This window comes from Petaurus breviceps, unplaced genomic scaffold (genome assembly GCF_028583685.1).
Source record: "Petaurus breviceps papuanus isolate PSGF00001 unplaced genomic scaffold, PetGlider_PUasm1.0 178, whole genome shotgun sequence".
NCBI classification, from domain to species: domain Eukaryota; kingdom Metazoa; phylum Chordata; class Mammalia; order Diprotodontia; family Petauridae; genus Petaurus; species Petaurus breviceps.
In genome coordinates, this window is record NW_027185777.1 from 18707148 (window position 1) to 18730634 (window position 23487).

General features: G+C 34.6%; 1 protein-coding gene across 12 annotated transcripts in view; it reads right to left on the minus strand.

Annotated features, from left to right (window-relative positions):
• Positions 1–23487, minus strand: part of ABI1 (abl interactor 1) — a 102419-nt gene that overhangs the window by 8371 nt on the left and 70561 nt on the right. The window contains exons 4-10 of one of the 12 annotated variants that reach the window (XM_069086351.1): positions 16282–16296; positions 15468–15568; positions 12644–12784; positions 9447–9547; positions 8291–8371; positions 5462–5638; positions 1717–1803 (exon numbers count right to left, since the gene is read on the minus strand). In XM_069086351.1, coding sequence (XP_068942452.1) covers positions 1717–1803; positions 5462–5638; positions 8291–8371; positions 9447–9547; positions 12644–12784; positions 15468–15568; positions 16282–16296 — 703 coding nt within the window. The remainder of the gene's footprint in view (positions 1–1716; positions 1804–5461; positions 5639–8290; positions 8372–9446; positions 9548–12643; positions 12785–15467; positions 15569–16281; positions 16297–23487) is intronic. The other 11 variants (XM_069086357.1, XM_069086352.1, XM_069086355.1 and 8 more) reach the window with 11 other exon arrangements.

Sequence of the window (23487 nt, forward strand, 5' to 3'; positions counted from 1 at the left end):
CTCTTATGAACCCTGTACAGATAGTAGAGAGCAAATTATATTCAGGGTTTCTTAAACTTTTTCCACTCATAACCACTCAGCACTTCTTAAACCATCTCTTTCTAGCATGTAGTATTTAAGCCAGAAATATTTTGACTACATAAAAGTCCGTTGGTAGACTTTTAAACAAATCTCATATAATTAGTAAATGTATCCAAGTACAAAGCTACTTGTATTTTTATCATGATCACTATTTCACAGGCTTGGTTTTTAACTACTGCTACATGAGAGGCAGTATCCCCAATCCTTTTGTTAACTTTTTAAAATTACATTAACAGCATAGTCCAATTATCAACCCAGAAATATAGAGACTATAAAACAAAAAGATTTGCTGGTTTTGTACTAGGAATATAGTGATATTATTACTCCAAAGGTCTTCAATATTTTAAGATTACTTTGAACCCATTCAGGATCAGTATAAAGTCCTAGTAAACTGAATGGTAGGTAACTCAGAACATCAAAATAGTAACATCAAAGAAATGGCATATCTTAAAAAGGTAAATATTCACTTTCTATGGGGCCTAGGTATGCTATTTATCACTGCTTTACAAAAAAAACAATAAAAACACTATAGTCTATGCTCCTAGAGAGCCAAAGCAGTATCATATACTCTTGGTATACTACACAGTGTAAGTCCAATGCTTTGTATGTAGGAGTAACTTAATAAATGTCTGTTAGCTGAATAAAAAGTTACTCTGTTATATTCTCAATAAGGTCAGAATAAATTGCAATTAAGTCATTATTGTGTGTAAAAGTGGGTGTGAAGGATACTGAAAGACGGAATAAGACACATTACTCTACATCAAGGAGTTCATAAATTAAAACTCACCATCCTACTTACCCATTGTCATTTAGACTAGTTTATCATGATAAAATGATCCTCACTAAACATTATTCAGATTTCCCAAGAAAGGAAACATTTTGTAGTGAAAAGCCCAGTAATTTCTGATACTTCCCTGAATTAATCAGGTAGTGGTATAACCTAGCTAAAATTTACCCGAACTATAAACTCAAAAGTAGTTTCCAAAAAGGAGTCAGTAATTGTCTCATCCCTCTTCTGTTTGCAAGCATCTGCATTAAGCAAAAAGCCCCTAGAAATTCATTATCATCCATCCCTTCAAATGTAAACTATGGAGTAATCTACTTGTCTTTGAAGAGAAGGCTACCATGTCAGGTATAACAATTAATGTATAAAATAGGCAATTATATGTCATAATTTTAAAACCCCATTCAAACTGCACAGTATGTATACTCACTACTTATCTTTATATTGATGCTAAAATATAAAACTGTACGTGACAAAATATTTAACTTAAAAGGAACACTCCTAGATATAACTATCAAAAGGTAGAAAGGGGCTTCCAAAAAGTTTGGATTTGTATGTTTGCATATGTATTTCTTGAGAATCTGCAGAGCAGATACTTGTGTTTTTAATCATTTAACACCCATTATCCAGGATCCATTTGGAGATATACTTGGGTCAGTGATCATGCACACAACAGAAAAAAACTGAAGATCGTGCTCTTCAATTTTGATAGCATCTTGCACCTGTATTCAAGATAGGATTAGCTTTTCTTATGAGAAAAAAAAAAGGAAAGGAAAAATCTGACTCGCCAGCCATGCATGCTATAAGGAGACAGCCTCTATTCTTTGACAGCTCAGTTTGTCCAAACTTACTGTTTTCCTGCACCCTGGCCACGAAGCCTGTGAGAGGTATCTGTGGAGTCAACTGAGGCATAGGGGGAGGGGGTGGAGCAATAGAAACTGGTAGCAACAACACGGTATGGGGGAAGTAAAACAGATAAAGGAAAGAAAAAGAAACAAACAAAAAGCAGAAGTCAGTTACAAGGACCACAAACATAAGTATGCAAAGAACAGTCTGCAAATGAAACAAAACAAAAACAAAACAAAAACCAAAACTAAAACAAAACCTACAGCATCTCCCAAAGTTTATTTCCCAAAGCAAAGCTAAAGCTGAACTGGTCTGATCAAGGGATAATTTTTAAAAAGAGTAAGAACTGAAATTAAGGAGACAGTCTAACCTGAATAATGCTAAACACCACCACATTATTTTTATATGATGGATGACATGACAAATTCTGGCATTATTCCTTTTTAGGAATGCCTACAAAAGTTCTAAGAGGGGCCTTTCCTGCCATGCAGAGGGAAAACAAATACAGGTAGGAGACCTCTGCTTTAAAATAAGAATATGCCTAAATATTTTATATTTTATATAAAATCTAGATTTCAAATCCTATAATTTTAAGACCTGTAAATGACCTGGTAAAAGTCCAATCTAATTTTATAAGTGAGAGCACTGAACACTTTAATTAGATGAAGCAATTTTACCTAAGACGACCAGGCTAGCAAGTGGCAGAACCACAACTAACATCTTTGTCTCCTATCTACAACACTCAGAGACTGATCAATTGACGAATAATTATCAATATATTATCATAAATAGTTTCTTTTAAAGAAAATTCCTGGGGGCAGCCAGGTGGCTCAGCGAGTAAGAGCACCGGCTCCAGTGTCGGGACGACCTGGGGATCAAATCTGGGCTCAGATATTAGCACCACACCCAGAAATAACTGGCCGTGTAACCTTGAGCAAGTTACTTAACCCTGATTGCTTAAAAAAAGTAATTTATATTTATAGACATACAATTTATACACAACTTTCCAAGAACACCTCCACTTTGTAAAACAAGGTGTATTTGTATTTAAATCTAAACCTTTCTTTTAAGAGTAGACCATTTATTTTTCAACAGCAAGGGAAACCTAACTGCTTATACTTAACATTTATTATACCTCAACAGACAGAATTTACTCCTTCTATCATTAGTTAGCCTTACATATTTTGAATGATTTTGCAATATGGTTCACTGATAATTAAATGACATCTAATTTCTGATGTATAATCACAAATTGATGACTACTATAAATTCAATTTTCCTGAAATTGATGTAATTTCAAAGAAATAGGTAAAAAAAATTACAGAGAATTTTGTTCTCAGATGGTTAATCCCTCTATTTACTTTGTCACCTTTGACTGAAAAAAGGGTAGATTTTCCTTGATCAATTAATACACAATGATCAGAAAACATAAAGAATCTAGGAAAAACTGGTCATCCAAGTTACTACCAGATAATGATACTAAATAAATGTGTACATAGATACAGGTAAATCTATAACTACATACACGAATGTATCAAACTAATTTACTGGTAGCTCCCCAATAACCTGTACACTGAAATGACAAATTTTCAGGGTCTGTCAAAAAACTTGCAGGTACACAGGAAGAGATCTGAAAGAGGTTCTTGTACTTTTATGGAAGCAATAGTTTTAACAAACAAAGCAATATAGAAGATCATCAATATTCATTCCTAATAATTCTACATGGATAAATGTTCCAAATTAAAATGTCACAATTTATTTATACAAAAATTTCTTTGAATTTAAAAACACACACAAAACTTATAAAAAAAAAAACCTCTGGAACTAGCCATGCTGGTTAGTATGGGAATACATTACTGTGAAAGGAAAATTTTAAAAATCAGTCTGTTTTCAAAAGATTAATCATAACCACCAGATCTAAAAAATTTTGTAAAAGAAAAATGAAGTGGGGGGAGATGGAAAATACGCACATCAAAACACTAAAAAATAAAAATAATGCTCTAGAAGCTATTACTTTGACAGCAACAGTAATCCAGACATCTGACAACACACAATGAAATAATCTGAAATTTGAGGCCTTGTTTAGGTCAAAATGTTTTACAGGAATTCATCCTTTTGGAAATTAAATAGTATTTGATTCAGTAGGAGTAAGTATTACTACACTAAATTAAAGGGAAAATGGAATATGGAACAAGTCACTAAAAACTGCTACCAGAAATACCTTAGGAGGGAATAATAGCAATATAAGGAATGGTACCTAAAATTATAAAATATCATGAGAATAATTTGCATATGGTTTATAAAGGTTGTTACATTTATTGTATTTCAAAGTGACAACTTTTTTGTTTAGTAACATACCAAAAATATTTCTAAATACTTCAGAAGTTATTTAAAAAAATGAATAAAGTTTATAAAATAATCAACACCTAGCTGTCTACTTTTTTGACAGGCTCCCTCACTTAGAGGACTTATAAGTTTGAGATTACATTCAAACTAGTCCATTTTGATGCCTTTTATAATCTCATATAAAAATTTTGCTACTAAATAAGTTTAAATTATCTGTGGATATCAGACCTCTACATTATACATGCTCTCTACTACCTAAAGATTTAGCCACAATACAATCAGAAATCTTTCATTTTGATATTTTAAATACATAAAGTAGATGTTTTTTTCCTTCCTAGTTAACCTTCCACCCTAAAATGTCATACATGTTTAAGGATATTCACTGAAAACAAGCATATATACTTGACTTTGTACATCAAAATTCTGTATTATAAAATTACAGTCAGATTCTTGAATTGACATACCAAAAATAATAAATAAACATAAAAGACTTTTCACTAGCATGTGCAGGGCAGTTTCTTCTAGTTGAAGAAATTTATCTAAAAATAGGAACAGCTTTAGAGTTAAGTATTACTCTATGAAGGTAATTTAGAGATGTATGTGGATGAGTTGGAGATTTACACTTATCAATAATACATTCTTGTAAAAGGGCTCTCATTTCAGATTTTCTCTTTTTTGGTTAAATAGAAAAAGCAAAACCAATGTCTATCCTATCATCAGTTCAAATGATCCGAAGCTTTCCTAAAACTCTGCCAGCATCAGTAGCTTTTACACTACAATGGTTAGTGCTGAGATGTGCCAAGATTAGAGTGAACAGAATAAAGTAAAAATAAAATATTTCTGTTTCTGGAATTATTTTCTTAAGTGGAACAAATAAAAGAGTAAATAATCATCAGTAATATTATCAAAAAATCTGCTACCAACCAATTTGAGGCTTTCTCTTTTAACTTGAAAACCTTAAAAACAGTGATAGTCAGCAATTTCTTTATCATTTTCTAAAAAAAATGACAACACCACAATTTTGGCAATGTCCAATTTTCACAAATAGTCTTAACAACTATTTAGCCAATAAACACAAATTGAAAATTTTTTTAATCCAAGAATGTTTTCAAGTTTCTGCTTTTTCAAATTTACAATGACCACAAATACTATATGAAGAATGGCTTCAGTTGAATTTGGACTGCTAAGCATTTTAGATAGTGTAGAATACATTGTAGAAAATGATTAGTATTCAGTCTTGCTCATGCTTCAACAGGCACTAACTTCCTAAAGGAAACAAAGAATCTAGCATGAAACTGTGGTTTTGATTGTTGTCTATCACTGGCAAGAATCACAGTTTCAAATCATTTACTTCTGAAGTGCTCCACTGATGATGCTACATGCCTGCAAAGCACAGGGGCTTACTTGAATTTTGAGAATAAAGAGGACCGCCATTAACATGAGGCTGAGCAGAAAACTGAGCAGTCACAGAAGGGGTTCGTCTGTATCCACCCGAAGATGCCGAAGACGTAGTAGAGTTGTGTCGGGAAATCTGCCTGGTCATTGTGCCATACTGGGAACCAGGAGCTGAACTCGGGGCCACTGAAAAGCATCAGCCAAAGGAACCAACAAAAAAAACTTAAGCAATATGTATCATCACATGACAGAATACAGAAAGAGATCTCAAGTGGGGGTCACTGATTACACTGGGAAGCTTGAGGCATGCAGAAAAGGGAAGGTAAGATGATGGCTACAACTGCAGGTAGAATGTGTGTCTTTCCAATTCCTTTGTAATGGAATAAAATACAAAACGAAATCAAGAACAAATGAGCAACCTGTTTTTTAAAAAGTTAGTTTTCATATTAGAGAATATTATTTTTCATCTGTAACAAACATACTTCTGCACTGTGAAAGGGAAAGGTCTAAAATCAAAATCTTCAACCCATAATCATGAGCATTTAGCTAGATGAATATATGTTTAATTATAAAATCAGAAGTCTTCCCAGTCAATTTGCTCATGAGTCAACCATATTTGCCATTCCTTTCATTTCAGTGACTGCATCAACATAGCTCATCTGCAGTAAGTAGTAAAATATTTTAGAGACTTTTATAGAAAGAAACACTTTCCTTCTACATTATACATCTGGCAAAATTTATAATGAACATGTCTACACAAAATGCAGATGTTCTAAGTAAGTTATGTAACTTTAAAAGTTTCTTAGCAAATTTTTAGATGCACTATCTTGGGTAGGGGTGGAAGAGATGACAAGCTTTGAATAAAGCATGTTTTAACCTATTTATATGTTTAATATCTATATCAAACAAATGATATTTGTAAGTCACTGATTAACAACTGCAGAATAATACAAAGTTAATATGGATCAAAGCCTCTAAAGTTTGCTGATTTATCAAAGCTAACTTTTGGATTAACTTGTACTTTCAAAACAAAAATCTGAACTTTGACCAGGGACAGTCAAGTGAAAAGAGTCCCCTCCCTTTAATTTCACTTTTTTCTCTCTGACCAGTCCCAAAGTTCAGATGACTTAACTTTGTAGGCGAAACTAGAAAACTAGACAATGATCAAGAACATTAGACTATTTGGGGTATCCCTAAGCAACAGGAATCATCTCTTTAAACAATTCAATTAAATAAAATTTTATTTAACATTTACTACATGCAAGGGCCTACATATAAAATTTTACAAACTAAATTAATTTTAAAATCATGGATTTCTATTTCGATGCAATTCTAAATTGTTGAAAAGCATTTCCTCTTTCTTAAATAGAATATGCCTAACATAAAGTAACTTTTTCTTACTGTGTTGGAATCACTGTCATTAAGTGCCCATCATGATACTGTTCTATAAAGGCAGTGATACTCAAGTCTTCTGGGGTATGCAAAATCCTAGACTGTTGGCCTCTAGAAGTAAATGACCCCCAAACTTCTAGGATTACTGAATTGCTGCCACTTTTCACTGCTCTGAGGGCACAGCCTCCAACAGCTCCTCTCACTAGCCAGTTTCTAACCTGCGGATTTGAGAAAACAAATTAAGTTTGAGAGCTGTGTGAAAAACAAGCACAAATAAGCTTGCACTGAGGATCAAGGGTTGATCTTGAGCATTTTTAGTACCCAAGTTCATGGGCCTGACATGCCCATTTCTGGCTTTCCAGGGACTCTAGTATGTTCACAACAGGTGAGTTTGCCAGTTCCCGAGAGAAATTATTAAGTCACAGGAGCATGCGTTTCTGCAAAAAACCACCGTTATGACAGATTTTTTTTTTTTTAGCAGAGGCCAGAGAAAACATTTGTGCACCCCTGGCAAGGATGGCAAATGGACTTTCCATATGATTAGTGTTCCTAGAGATTTCTGTAACATATCCAACTTGACTTAGTAAAAGTGATCCATATATTACTGAGGGCAAGTTTTCTGTTATTGACATTATGTACATTTATGAGAAGCAGTATTTTAAAATGTTCTTTATTGGGCCCATGCCAGCTGCCAACCTAATCTACCCTACTAGTGATGATTTTTACAATCAGAGTTTTTTGGAGGGCAGAGAGAAAATGTTAATAATAAATAAATATTTGAGACTACACCTAGATCAGTTATTCAGAACTTTACAACACATCAGTTTTGTTTTTATCACTTGACATGACATACTATAATTTATAGGTATCCCTATTAAAGATACTATGTCAGGCATTTATTTTATAAAAAGTCAATAAAAATTAATTTGTAACTAAAGTTCAAAACATACGTAGCGTGTCACAAAACAGGCTAAAAGTCAATGCCTTTATAATATCACCACCTTCTATTACAACCAATCTTAAGTTCATTTAAGCCAAAATTAAGATACATATACATATGTGTAATATATGTGTATACACATATACACATATATGAATATGCATGCATGTTTCTGCATTTTCACAATACAGATTAAAAGGTAATATTCAAGAATGACTAAAAGAGCTGCACATAATAAAGTTATTCCTGAAGATTTTGATATTCTATGCAAGCCAAATGAAGTAATGAAAGTTTTCCTCCAAGACTCATTTACATACTCATTTATATCTGCATAACTTCAGAGGCCTTTCACCAGAAGATATTAGTTTCTATTAGAGATGTTAAACCTTCACATTTGTATCAACAACATACAATCCTTAAAAATCAAACTAGGTTGATCTATTAGGAACAGAGTATTATTAATTATGCAAAATAACTAATCACTCGCAGGTTGACCCAATTCTCACCTATCCTACTGCCCATCAGGAGAGGTGGAGGAAGCGGTGGTGCAGGAGGAGCTCCAGAAGGAGGAGGGACAGAAATTTGTGCTAATAAAACAGTTCATAACGCCAATCAGAGAACAAGCAAATGAACTAAACAGTCAGACAACAGTAAAGCAGTCAGAATTGGCTAATAAGAATATGAAAAGAAAAAGAGTTACAAATGTAAGCAGATCTTACACCCTCAAATGAGAAAAAAATTTTGATAATTAAAAAGGGAAGCAATTAAGTTAATGCTCTTCTGGGTCACAAAATATACCTTCTTTTACAAGGTATGATAGAATCTTTCCTTAATTGTCACAGAGAGGTTGCTGATCCTTTTCTAGTTCTTACAATATTTTCTGTTTTTAAAAATCCATATTTACATAGATGATGTTACTTAAGAAATTTCTGTTAAGCTAACTTAAATGCATCGTAACACTAGCTTGTGATTTATTCCCCTTCCTTTCAATAAAGTAATAGTGCTTTTACTGTCTAGTACCTCTTATATCATCTTCACAACACTATTTCATGGAACGTACACAACAATTATGATTTATGATTTCCATTTTACAGAGGAGCCAAATAAGACGCAGAAAAATTTTTCACTAGAGAAAAGATTAGTGATAGTGAGAACTATCTATCTCACGACTTGTAAGGCTCTGCTTTTTCCTGCACCCTTAGGAAAGAATGTATAATAAATCAAATCTAAGAAAGCTTACCTTCTATGCTTTAAGTTCTCAGAACTTCAAAAGAAATTTCATACAATTATGCTTGATTATTTAAGAATATAGATGACAATATTGATATTTACATAGTATTGTTAAGCTTTACAAAGGGTTTTCTCCTCATGATAGCCCTGTGACGCAGATGGAGCAATTATTATCATCTCCACATAATTTATCTAACAGCTAAGTATACAATGTAAGATAGGAAACCAATTAACCAAAAAATTCTTTCAAAGACATGGTTATTTTTCCTTGAGTAGCAACCTGATGAATTCAGCATTTAAGGTCAGTTCATGAAAAAGAAAGTTACTGAGACAGTTTAGGTAATGTTGGCAAATTATTAGTTTTCTAAATTATATGCCTACAAATGTAAATATCAGAGAGTAGTTTTTCAAAAAGCTTCACAAATTATGCACCTGGTCCAATAGTTGGTGGTGAAGGTGTAGGCACGGCAATGGGAATGCCAATACTGCTGCTTCCACTATTTTCTCGACTTCCACTTCCTCCACTGCTACCACTGTAAAGGAAAAAATTCAGCATTATTCCTCAAGTTCATTCAAAATAATTCCCCATGAATATTAACTTGAATTTTATTAAATACTAAATTGATAACACATCTTATGAAATCCTGAAACCTAAATTGGACTGATAAAATCTGTCTCCAGTTCACAGAAGCAAAAACATCAGGTAAAAAGATTTTTTTTTTTAAAGCAATTGGGGTTAAGTAACTTGCTCAAGGTTACACAGCCAGTTATTTCTGGGTGTGGTGGTAAGTATCTGAGCCCTGATTCGATGCCAGGTCATCCGGACCCTGGGGCGGCATGCTCTTACTCGCTGAGCCACCTGGACGCCCCTAAGCAATTGGGGTTAAGTAACTTGCTCAAGGTTACCTGGCCAGGTGTTTCTGGGTGGGTGTTAAGTGTCAGCCCTGATTCGATCCCAGGTCATCCCAACTCTGGGGCTCTTACTCGCTGTGCTACCTGGCCGCCCCAAAAGATTCTTTAAGGTATGCATTAGATTATAGGAATCTTTCTTCCTCTGAAATTTTATGATTCTGAAAAAAAGTTATTCCAGTTTCCCTATTTTTGTTACGTTTTAAAAGTGGACGAATCAATACACTATATTCAGGAGATAAAATGTATTAATGAATTTTAATTAATATTTAATTATTATTATTAAAATTAATAATTAATGAATTACCACTTGGTATACGAATTTAATACATTCATTTCAATACATGCCAAAAAAACAGAGGTGACAATTATAAAACTGAAAATGTTGAGGAAACTAAACATAACACAGCAGCACAAAAGGATAAATCAAGTTATCTCTTCAAAACATTAAGATAACACAAAATCTTAAAACCCAGTCTGCTAGATTTGAATCAACTCAATGGCCAAACAGATCAATTACCACAAATGATCTTCCTTCTACTTTTTATTATGATAACAGTATGTTCTAGGAAGAGTCTCTCATACCTAATGTATATGATGATAGGCAGTAATAATTATAATAATACAGACTTCGAGAGCATAAGGAAAATGTCTATCAACGGAAGTAGCAGTTATACTGTTGAGATGCCTGTTAATTCAGTATGGGAAGTGCTTAATTAAAAGCAAATTTCAAAAACAGGTTAAAAAGGAATATTCAATTACTTTTTAAATGTTTCATATTTTACACTAAGGTTGAAAGTTCATTCTAAAGACCTGAGTTTGAATCCTGACTCTGATTCTTAACAATGTGACCTTGGACAAATCACCTAAACTCTCTGCACCAGTCTTCGCATCTGCAGAATAAGGGAGTTGGATTAGAGCCAGGAGTGGGTTTCTTTCTCTTGGGCCTCTGACCAACATATATTATTGATTACCTCTCTGCACAGAATACAGATGCATATTCTGCAGTCAATTCATCTTAAAAAGAGACAAGTTATTTCTACAAATGGCAGGGCAACTATCTGCAAGAAGAAACACTCTAAGAATGAAGCCCAGAGATAACAATCCATGTTCAATTAGCAGTTTGCAGGCCAAGAAAATGGAAATATTTGCATGAGGAATACAACTAAAATGAATCCCTCACTGGATTTGAGTAAAAGCCTTAAAGAAGATCTAACTAAAATATCTCCATGTAGTTATGTCAGGCTGTCAACACCTATGAAAAAGGATTTCATAAACAAAACAAGTATGGTATACTAAGACCGTTTTGTCTCATTTCTGAAGTGGTATTTTGCCAGTAGTATTATAGACTTAGAGCTGTAAAGGCCTGCCCTGAGAGTCAGCAGGTCCAACCTTCCTCATTTTAAAAATGAGGAAATTAGGCCTGGAGAAGTTGAAGAACTTTCACAGTCACAAAGGTATTTGGGAAGACTTGGGAATGTGTACTTTCCCACCTAGATCACAGGCTTACAGGCTCCAGAACATAAAGGAACCTTGCAGAATATCTGGCCAAAGTCCTTCCTTAAGGATCGGCAAACTGAAGCCCATTATAGGTGAAGTGATCAGAGACCATCTCATCAACTATAAGTTAAAGAGCCAAGCTTTTTATTTTAAATCATTTCAGCTCTCTCCCCAAATAAGTCACACTACCTTAGGTTTTATATTAAGTAATAAAAATTATCAGAGAATTTGCTAAATATCCTCTCTTAAAAATTCAAAAGAGAAATCAAGAGTTTGCCGTGCAAGAAGTTCTATTTTCCCATCCAATGTAACATAATGTTCTAGCAAAATAGAAAAAAAAAAAAAGCCAGGCTACATAAATGAGCATTATTATTACTCCTTCTGTAGAGGAGGGCTTCCCCTTCCTCATATGACACTCAAATGACTGGAAAAAAAAAAGGGGATAGACAACTATGACTCACACTAAATCTTAACATACCTGATATCTCTATAAACAAGCAACACAATAATGAAATAAGAACAAATCCAACCAACCACTCCCTAAGTTAGACAAAGGTAAGGAATCATATTAGGATATAAGATACTAACTCATTATATATAACTAAAACCCTCAAAAAAGAACATAGTAAATTCCACTGCTTCTTAATCACTAAAACTAAACAGGTATTTTTGGTTGCCAGCAAAGGTCAAAGGGAATCTTTTGTCTGCATTAATTCCCTTTTCTAACAACACTGAAGTTTTCTGACATTTTGGCATTTCCTGCCATCTAAAAATACCTAAAGTAGTACTTCATTCTTCTACTTCAATTCAAACTTTTTTTTTTTGCTTTTTTTTGGAGGACAATTGAAGTTAAGTGACTTGCCCAAGGTCACAAGGCTAGTCTTTGTGTTAAGTGTCTTGAGGCCGGATTTGAACTCAGGTCCTCCTGACTCCAGGGCTGGTGCTCTATTCACTGTACCACCTAGCCACCCCTCAATTCAAACTTTTTAAAACTGCATTTTGTTTTCTAAAAAAAGTTAACATCAGGGTTGAATAATATCATTGATAGGTCTAGAAAAGTTAAAAAGCCTAAGTACCAATTTTGGCAAATCGTTCAAATATGCAGTATTTTGCTCATCCACTGTGCACCAGTCTTGTGGGAATACTTCATATTTACTCAGTTTATTTTAGGTGTTCTTTTTTCAATTATACTCAGTTTTCACTTTGACAAGCTCATGTACCTGTGTGTTCTTGGTCTCTGATTTAAAGAAGCCGTCCTTCCTGGACTATGCTGACTTCCAAGCCTGGCTGGACTTGTCATATAATCATTGGGAACCGTAGGGGGTTTAACAGGTTCCAGGGTTTTATAAGGAGTATTCCGCCTAAAGAAGCAAAACAGAAAACAAAACATTGTATAATACGAATGAAAAAAGAGATTTAATGAAGAAAGTTTTACTTCAAATGAGAATGTGATTTTATTGATTCACATTAACACAGTGAAAAGTTACTAAAGTGATTAATAAAACAGATTTTAACTGAATACAATAATACTGTTGATTTACTAAAAACAACTCAATTCTTAAAGCAAAGATCTCAAACTCTAGGAATCAAGCAGGTTGCTTGCTAACTCTCTTAGCAAGCAAAAGAGAACAGACTACTGCCTTCCAAACATGATGCAAAACTCTGCTGGCCACACCAAAATACATCTGGGGAGAGATTGGGCGATTTGGAGTCAAATCAAGCAGCAATTATTATGTGCTTCCAATGTGTTAGGCACTGTGCTTTACAGCTTTAAGTAAAAACAGTTCATGCCCTCAAGCAGTTCACAGTCGACTTAGTGGCTGAGAAAATACGCACACAAGGGACAAACAAGATGAAGAAATAGAAGCTAAATGAGAGATAATCTCAAAGAGAAGACACCACTATTAAGGGGGATTAGAAAAAGTTTTGCAGAAGGTGGGATTTTAGCTGAGACTTGGAAGTAATTCAGAGAAGACAGGATCCAGGCAATACAACAGTCATACATATCTGTATATCTCCAACACACACACACACACACACCCCTCTATCTAACTGATCCTGGGTCTCCCGACGCCAGGGCCAGCCGGCACTCTTACTCACTGCGCCACCTGGCCACCCCTGCACACACACTTCTGCTTCATTTCTTCTGCAATATATTCCTTTGAAATCACTGCCCTTGACAATGACCCTAATTACACAGAAGTTACTCAAACATATGTGGAAATGAATCTGAAGTTCCCCTAATGGGTTACACGGCTTAAGAAGAAGATGAAGATTTTTAATTATTTTAAAGAGTCAGCAGAGGCTTAATGACAAATGTTATCCATCCATAATAACATTTCATAACAGCCAATGTTGTAAAAATTATGAATTAAAGAAGTTACATACAGATTAGAGTCCAATTAAGTTATTCAGTATTTCGAATCCCATTTGATGCTTTGCTGATAAAATATGGTCAATAATCTCAAGAGTTTAATTCAAAATTAAATATTAAAAAAGTAAAACATTTTTTAAAATGTAAAATTAGGTGAGTAATGAAGTGCCTTTTCTCCTAAGAGAGCAAACTGTCTCCACATATAGCACCTCCTTTTTGAGAACAACGCTGTGAAAGCAGGAGGATAAGCAGGACTGTGGCAGGACAGGTCAAATTTCCATTTTACAGATGAGAAGCCAAAGTACCGAGGTTAAACGGCCTTGTACAAGGTCAGAAAATCAGTAGAAGAGCCGTGAGAAATAGTTTATTTTATAAGGAGTTATTAGGTAGTCTGATGTGATATCTTTTCATCCACTGTCCAAGAAGAAAATTCAATAAAACAAAATTGAAAAATCCTAAGTAAACAAAACTGAGTTTGGGTTTTGATAGTCCTAACTCTCTTGTGGCACTTACATTCATGGGAACTCCATAGTCTTGCCTAGTCCACCCTCTCAGGGTGGAGAAAGGGTGAGCCCATTTTCATTAGGCCTTACCTAACACTCTGTACCATTCCTGTGTAGTTATCATGTTCTACTTTGTATTATGTAGTATTCTTTTTGTATATATACCAGTTTCCCCTTTTTAGATCATAAGCTCCATGAAGGCAGGCACTGTGTTTTATTAATGACTATCTCTTCCCTCCAGGGAGAAAAGGTGCTATGTAGACAGTAGCTGTACAAGAGAAGCTTAATTAAAATGAAATGCAGGAGGTAGACAGATTATCTGCGATGAGAAACAATTATTTTTAACATTGGTCTTGAAAAAAAAGCTAAACAAAGAGAAGTAAGCTGAGACAACTCAGTTCTGATTAACTTGGGAATCAAAGAACTTAAACATACCAGCATCACGCTTATAGTCAAGAAAGTTGAGAAGTAGAAAAAAAACGAAATACCAACATATCCTGAAGCTCTACAAGCATTCCAAGAGAAAGTCCTAGGATGTTTTAACTTAATTGTAAAAACTAAGAAACATAAAACACAAATCTATTATAAACAATTAACACTTGTCCAAAAGATTTAGCATAGAAATATCACATACATTTATGAAAGCAAACCAAAGTAAAACTGAAATACAGATAACCTTAACTCCCGTGCACAAAGGGCTTACTCTAACACTGTGCCATTCAAGGTCCCATCAAAGGGACCTTAATGAAGTACCAAAGGTATATAAGAATAATAATGATGACAATGATGATAGAATTTATGTAGCACTACCATGCATCAGGCACTGTACAATAAGCTTTACAAATATGTCTCATTTGATTGTCACATTATTGCTGGGAGATAGGCACTATTACTATCCCCATTTTACAGTTGAAGAAACTGAGGCAATTGGAGGTTAAATGATTTGCCCAAGATCACAAAACTACTAAGTGTCTCCAGGCCCAAAGCTCTATCTGTTGCTCTAAACTTTAGATGACAAAGTGGTTCCATGTGGATCCCAAAGACATCAAGGTTCAAGTAAAAGATTCTCATATATTTACTTATTGTAGGGCTTACCTTACACTAACATCCATTCATTCAGTACTCTAAATTCCTTTCATAAGTAAAAATAAGCAGCTGAATTCTTACCCCAATGTTCCCCGGCCTGACATAGGAGGGCTCGGCGGTTTCTGTGTAGGTGGATTTGTTCTCGACAGTGTGCCAGTTCTTGCAGGCTGGTTATTTCCATGCTAAAATATTGAAGGAAAGGCTTTTATTTTCATATCAAACTGTTCTCTTGGTGTTTTGACACTCAAGTATTATTTTTTAATATAAGGACATGAAGTGAGGCTTCCCAGACAATTTTGAAAGGCACATAAGTAAGTACGCTGAAAACCAAGGGAAAATTATAACATCAAAAATTAAACTTTGGGTTTTTGTTTCCACTGTTATTTTTAATTCCATTTATATATATTTAAAGTTCAATAAAGATGAACAGTTGAAGCATTTTTAAGTCACTAAATTAGCTTTCATATCAGTATTTTTCATTCAAGTACTAGGTCCTCAAAAACTTAGAAATATAAGATGATGTCATATTTCCATTTTTACTCAAATATTTTGTTATTCATTTCTCTGAATGAAAATAAGAAATGCTGCATGCAATGCCGGGGAAGCCTCCTAAAATGTAAGTCAATAAGAGCAAGGCATCCATCTATCAAATATGAGCAAAGCATTAAATGTTAGAGAAATGTAGGTATCTATATAAAGGCAGATGTTAATATATCTTTGATATATTAACACATCCAGGCTAATTGTTGCTGATTTGAACTTAAATTGAGCATGTATATTCTACATAACCTATGAAAAAGCAAAGAGATGTACAAGAGCATTTTCAATTTTAGTGGCTTTGCAGCCTTTATCAACAGAGGGGACACTGGATCAAATGAGAAATAACTGCTCTTACCTTGGCTTTTAGCCACTTTACGTTGGCAAAAAAAGGGGGGAAAAAGGTAAAAATTAATTCCAGATAGATCACATCTAATAGGACAGGTTCAAAGTTACAGTTAATTTTTACTATGTAATTACATTCCAAATATCCTATAACTAAGTTGTAAAGCACCTATAAGGAGAAGGAAATCATAGTGGGCACCTGACAAATTTATTTTTTTTAAATAATATGGACAGATCAGAGGCCAAAACAACCACTGACTAACTCAATTCACTCAAACACAATTCAGTAAACAAGCTTTTAAAAACTGGTGATAGAACAGACTAATTAGGTGAGCAGTTCAATCTAAGAGTCTCATAGAAACCTTAGCCTAAACAGATATTATATAAACCTCATTCCACTGAGTTACAGATCAAAATATTTATGACATAAATGCATTCATCATAACTTACAACTAAATACCAAATATGACAATACATCATATCCTTGACAGAGCTTAGACATTTAGTTAATGTTGGAAGGCCAAGTTTCTAAGTACCCACAACTCCAAATTTAGTTCCATTTGCAGAATGATATTGTTTCCATACGAAAAATAATGTCAACTGTGTAATTAACACCTAAAAACTCATACATATGATACTGCATCCAAATATTTGAATCACATAAGGTTTATAAGATCCCCTCCTCTCTAGGTATCAAATCTGTTCTAGTCAAATTAGTAGGGAATTATAATTAGTATTTGTTAGCTGCCGGAATTCTTGTTCTCTTCATTACAATAGACCATCTTTGGTGAAAGTTCAAGATTAAAGAATAGGCATTGAGTTATTTACAACATAGGAAACCCTGACAAATGCCATTTAAACTATATACAGAGAAGAGTCTTTGGATATCAGAATTAGAAACCTTAACTTTTTCCATGCAATTTTATTACTTAAAAGCTAAGAATTCTCTCTAAAAAACCATGTCTAGCTAAATATAGAACTGTCATACTCCAAATAACCTTAAAAGCAAGAATATTGGAATACATTACAAAAACAGGGAGTACACTAATTTTCTAGTAAATGCAATGGATTTTTGATATAAGAAAAGAGATCAAATCGTACTGAAAAGATGCTGTATTTCTCCTTAAAAATAAAAATTTTTAGTTTAAATTAGGATACTTAAGGATAAACAGTACTAGGCTGACACTATAATAATTATAAGGGTCCAAATCTATTTATTCATGTGGAGGAATTCACAATCTGGAAATACCCTTTATGATGCAGTTTGGCAATTTATCTGTAACTGTTCAAAGAGATACTACCTTGGGCATTGAGAGATTAATAAGAGACTTGCCCATAGATACAAAAAATGCTTCTACTTCTCCTCTCACTCTCAGCAAACTGGCCTCAACTGAAATTGTTCTTCAAAGTGACCAATGATCTCTCAGTGGCCAAAGTCAACTAACTGCCTTTCCCCAAACCTGCTCCTCCCTGACTTCCTAGCAGCCTTTAACACTGCTGATCATCCTCTTCTCCTTGATACTCTCTTCTCTAAAGTTTTTTGGGACTCTGCTCTCCCCTGGTTCTCCTCCAACCCTCTATACTATACTTTACTTGGTGACTTCATCAGCAGACACAGATTCAATTATCATGTCTATTCACCTGCTTCTGGTTCTCGAGTATATTTATCCAGTCCTAACTTCTCTGTTGAGCTCCAGTCTCAAACCTCCAACTGTCTACTAAACATCTCAAACTGGATGTCCAGCAGAACAGAGGTGTCAAACTTCCAACCTGGTCTGCAAAAACCCCAAGCACAAATCAGATTAAAATGTAATTGGGAAATGTTTAACAAAATAAAAACACAAAAGATGTTAATTTGTGGTTTTTCTATATCAATATGCACCTGCAGGGATCAATTTCCATTTGCATTTGACACCACTGTTTCAGGCATTTTAAACTCAGAATGTCCAAAACTGAATTCTTTATCTTTATCCTCAAAACCTTTAGCTTTCTAAAGCTCCCTAATACCATCAAGGATGACAGCATTTTTCCCAGTTCCCCAGGCTCACAACCTAGGTATCATACTCAATTTCTTCCTATTTCTCATCTGCCAAATCCAATCTGTTGCCAAAGACTGTCCATTTCACCTTTTCAACACCTCATGAACACATTCCCTTGTCTCCTCTGATACTAGCACCAGCCTGGTACAAGCCTCATCTTTTGATTCATAAACTACTGTAATAACCTGCTGGAGGGTCTGCCTGCCTTATCATAAAGTCTCTCTCCACTCGTCGGTCCTCCATTCAGCCACCAAAGTTATTTTCTTAAAGTGTAGGTCTGACCACATCACAGCCTACTCAGCAAATTCCAGTATCAAAATCCTGTTTAGTGTTCAAAGCCCTTCATAAACTCATTCCCCTCAACCATCTTTCTAGTCTTCTTACTATTTGTACTTTTCCCCTCCGCTCTCATTCCACAATACAGTCTTTAATCCACTGACCCTGGACTTGCTGCCATTCTTTTGACAAAGTATGTGCTAACTCCATGTATTTTAACTGGTCTTCTCTAATGCCTGGAATGCTCTCCCTCTTTATCTCCATATCCTGGCTTCATTCAAGTCCCAAGTGAAATTCTACCATCTACAAGAAGGCCTTCCCAATCCTGATTAATTTTATGCTTTCCCTTTGTTGATTGTTTCCTATTTGTCTTGTCTATATATCATCTGAAATAGCCATTTGTATGCTGTCTCCCCTTTTAGTCTGTAAACTTCAGAGCAGGGTCTTTCTTTTTATTTTATTTGTATCTCTAGTGTTTAGTACAGTGCCTGACATATAGTATGTGCTTACCAAATGCCTACAGACATGGTGACTCCAAGGGCCCTCTGTCCATTAATACAACCTCTGACAGATCTAGAAAAGTGAGAAACTGCCACACTTTCATTTTTACACATTTTTATATCTGAATGGCAGATGCCATTCATTGGAAAGTAGAATTCTCTCCAAGTTCATTACAGTCATTTATACTGAATGCATTTATATTGGGGGGTGGTGGGGGGGGGGGGGGGGGGGGGGGCTGTGATCTTGAATTATTCTCTAGTTGCTTCATATATAGGCTCCATGAAGATCAGATTATATTTAGTAAACACTACGATCCTATCCCCCACAATGCCAAATACATAAGTAAACCCTTAAAAAAATGCTTACTTAATGAATGAATGTTGCCTTCAGAAGTCAACAATAATTAGAGTTAAAAGGCTACCATAAGGTTGGCCAAAGGGAAAGAGAGCAGAGGAAGAAATGGCTTCAAGATCCTTTTTCAGTTCCAAATTTTCACACTAACACCCCTTACTCTAGACGTGAGTGATTTTACCCTCTATGACAGTCTCCACAAAGTTCTCTCTGAGTGCTACAGACTGAAACTACTACAAATTACACCTAGGGGAAATCCTCAATCAGTCATTTATATTCCACCAGACAAGAAAGGGAAGGGGTAGGAGAAAGACTTGCTTCATTGAGATGCACCAAGTATTATTTCTGTACTAATGAAGCGAATGCATTATGGAACCTATATTTGGTATTCATGAATTTTATTAATCTTAAGGATACCTTAAAGGTGACTCAAATATCATTGTTTGTCAAGAGAATGATGAATAAAGAAAGTTGAATACTGTAACCCAAGATATTAAACCATGTTTGGATCTAGATAAAATGCTCTCCCAAAAAACACATGGGTTCTTTTGATTTTTAATAGACTTACAATATATAATCACTGACAATAATAAACATTTATATAATGAAGGGGAGGAAAGTAAATCCAAGTATCAAATTAAATTCCTTTCCCCAAGTTCATTCCCATTAGTATGTCACTAATTTTTTAGGGGATGAAAAAAAGATGCGCCATTCTCCAGACAGTAGAAATCAAAATTATTGATTCAATGAATACCCCTATATAACCATGTATTTTAAAATGATCAATTTCTTACATTGGATAAATTTATAAAAATTTATAATTATATAGAAATATATTATAATAACATAACATTATATAATAATTATTCATAAAATATAGCAATGGGGTTAACATACATCAGTTACCTTAAAAAAGTACATGTATGTTGCAATGACCCAATGTTTGCCTCTGCCATTGGAAACCTGGTATTTAACTACTTTGTGTTTATTCTATTCATATGTTTATTTATGTCCTTACTCTCCACTTCAGAGTAAAGATTTTTTTAATCCCCAAAACCTAGCACAACAGGTGCTTAATAAATGTTTGCTTAGTGACTGATATTTTTTAGTCAGAACCTGTGATTTCATTGGTGTGGGAAACTCTCAAGAGAAGAAATTCCCTTTACCGAGACAGAGCTAAAAATGTTAAGTAATTCAGAGAGTCTTACAAGAGTTGCACTGAGACAGTAAAGTATCTTGCCCTGGATCACACAGCCTGATCAAATTTACTCCCTGGTAAATTCGAACTAGAAATTTGTTACAGAAATACCCTATTTAAGGTAACTGTTGAAGCAAAATAAATATCTTAATGAAAATTTATGATTCATTTAATTTTCCAAGATAGGCTGGAGCTCATAAGAGCTCAAAATAATAATGATATAATTTAATAGGAGGGTATAACAAATTTTTAAATTAGCTTCTATAGTTTACTTGCAGTAAAGAATACTGATTTTTTAATGTGATTTTCAGACAGCTAGGACCCTACAAGATCCAATAGCTCACAAGTGATCTTCACTTTAAATTCATTTCTTTGAGTATTTTCCATGGGAAAAAATGTTAAGAGTGCTTTATATTCCCTTAGGAGGAGGGGCCTGGAAATAAGATGTCAGGAGGGAAAATGTTTAATCAGAATAGCTACTAGCTTCCTCAAATTTAAAAAGAAATTATGTATTTGTTCAACTAATCAATAAGCATTTATTCAGTGCATATTAAGTACATACTAAAGAGTCAAGGTCTTTGAAGAGCTTATCCATCAGTAAAGACAAATTTTGTTTCTCTCTAATTATACATACATATGTGTATGTCATATGTGTTTTCACACATACAGGAACATAAAAATGCAAGGCAGTAGGGAGGGCACTAGCAGCTGAGGAGAATCAGAAGATTCTTCTTACAGAAGCAGAGTACTGGCAGGAGGGGGAGAAGAAATGCATGCTAGGCAAAGTCAAAGCAAGGACGGGAAACAGAGTTCTATGTATGAGGGTTACTTATGATGATGAGTTTTGCCAGACCAGAGAGTATAGTAATATGAGCGACTAGAATGACAGGTTGGGGTCAGGTTGTCAAAGGCTTTAAATTCCAAATAGAGGCATTTGTTTCTTACGTATATCTTTTCTGCCTAGGGAAAGAGTTCAAGGCTATATAAAAAAGAATATTTAAATGCTGAATCTTTTTTCTTATGGATAAAAATGAACATAAAAAGAATTTCAGTATTTATTGTTAGTTACTCCCTAATTTAAACATAAACACTATTAAATGAGAAATGTTGTGGCTTTGGTTTTTTGAAGAGGGGAAGGAGAAGATATATCAACATCTACTTAGCATATACTTCCTGGTCTTCACATTTATCAATAGTGAGCTCTCAATACCGAGGACAGCTTAAAATTAACTTTGAGGAAAATAGGAACTGGACAAAACAATAGAAGAGCAGAAACAACAAAAAAAATAAAGTGCAGCTTGCATGACAAGCTGAAAGAATCAGAAAGTAAACACACTGGCAAGAACTGCTCCCCTCCATCCATTGCCCACGCTTCACCTCCCACACAATATCTGCCCACTCTTTCTCAAACAGCCTTCCCTTAACCTGCTGAGTTCCCTTGCAGTCTAAATTAGCCTAGCATAAATGCAGTTTCCAGCTCAGTTAGAAATGTCTGCCCCCCACCCCTACCCACTTCATTTTATTTGAGTCTCTCTTAATTATTTACGGATTGCTTTCTGTTCCAGCTGTATATTCTATTCCCTCTTTAGAAACAATAACTTTACAGAAGGGTAAAAGTACGGCATCATGCATGATACAAGGGAAAAGGCTTTTGGCTCTAGAGTAGGGGGACATGGTTTCAGGATTCACCTCTGATCCTACTTGCATGATCTGTGGCAAAACTCTTAACCTACCTGGGTCTCACTTTACTCAACTGTACAATGAAAGGCTAAGATTAGCCTTGAGGTTCTTTTTGGCTCTTGATCTATGATCTTATGACTACATCATCCCTAAACTTTGTATCTCTCCCTACAATTAACATAATGCTTTGAAAACAGAGTTTCAAAAATGGTTTTTAGGGGTGGCTAGGTGGCGCAGTGAACAGAGCACTGGCCCTGGAGTCAGGAGGACCTGAGTTCAAATCTGATCTCAGACACTTAACACACACACACACACACACACACACACACACTAGCCGTGTGAGCTTGGGCAAGTCACTTAACCCCTACTGCCCTCCAAAAAGCAAAAAAAAAAAAAAATGGTTTTTCATTAAACCTACTTCATTAATCAAGAACTGGGTTCTTTAATATATGGTACAGTTCTGAAATATATTAACCTCAAACTGAACATAATGCCAAAAGACAGCTGATTTACTCTAGAGCCACTACAAGTTATATATCTTTACATGAAAGTTTTCAAATGCAAATATGACTACATAGTAGAAGAGTCAAGTGCAATATAATACCTACAGCATGAATACAGTTTTGAGTAAGTCAATAAAATATACATACCAAAAATATTCAACAAATCATCCCATTTTAGATTTGCAAAAAGCACTCATTTCTATAATGATTTTTTTTTAACATAGTGAGCAGATAATTTCCATTAAGATCTCCAGTTTATAAAAACAAAAAACTTTTGGTCAAAGACAACAAGAAACAAATAATTTACTGAAATGATATAAATGGAATGTAAGATTTATTCATCTAAAGTCCTGATCATACTACTATTAAATACAAAGATGTCAGACTGCATTATCAAGAGAAACAATTACTAAAAGCTGGGAATTACAAACTACCAGCTCTATGCATTCATGCCATTATATAGATATATAAGCACTGATGTGGAAGGAGTAGGTGGGGCCACAGATCAGCTATTCATGATTGAGAAGGGATAGAAGGTGCTGCAAATAAAAGTATTGAAAAGGGTAGGGATCCCCAACTTTCTGTGAGGAGTGACTTTTTACTCTTCTAAAACACTGAGATGATTGGTATTATGGTAGTGGTGGTCAAGGTTGACGGTAGTCCCTAAGTTA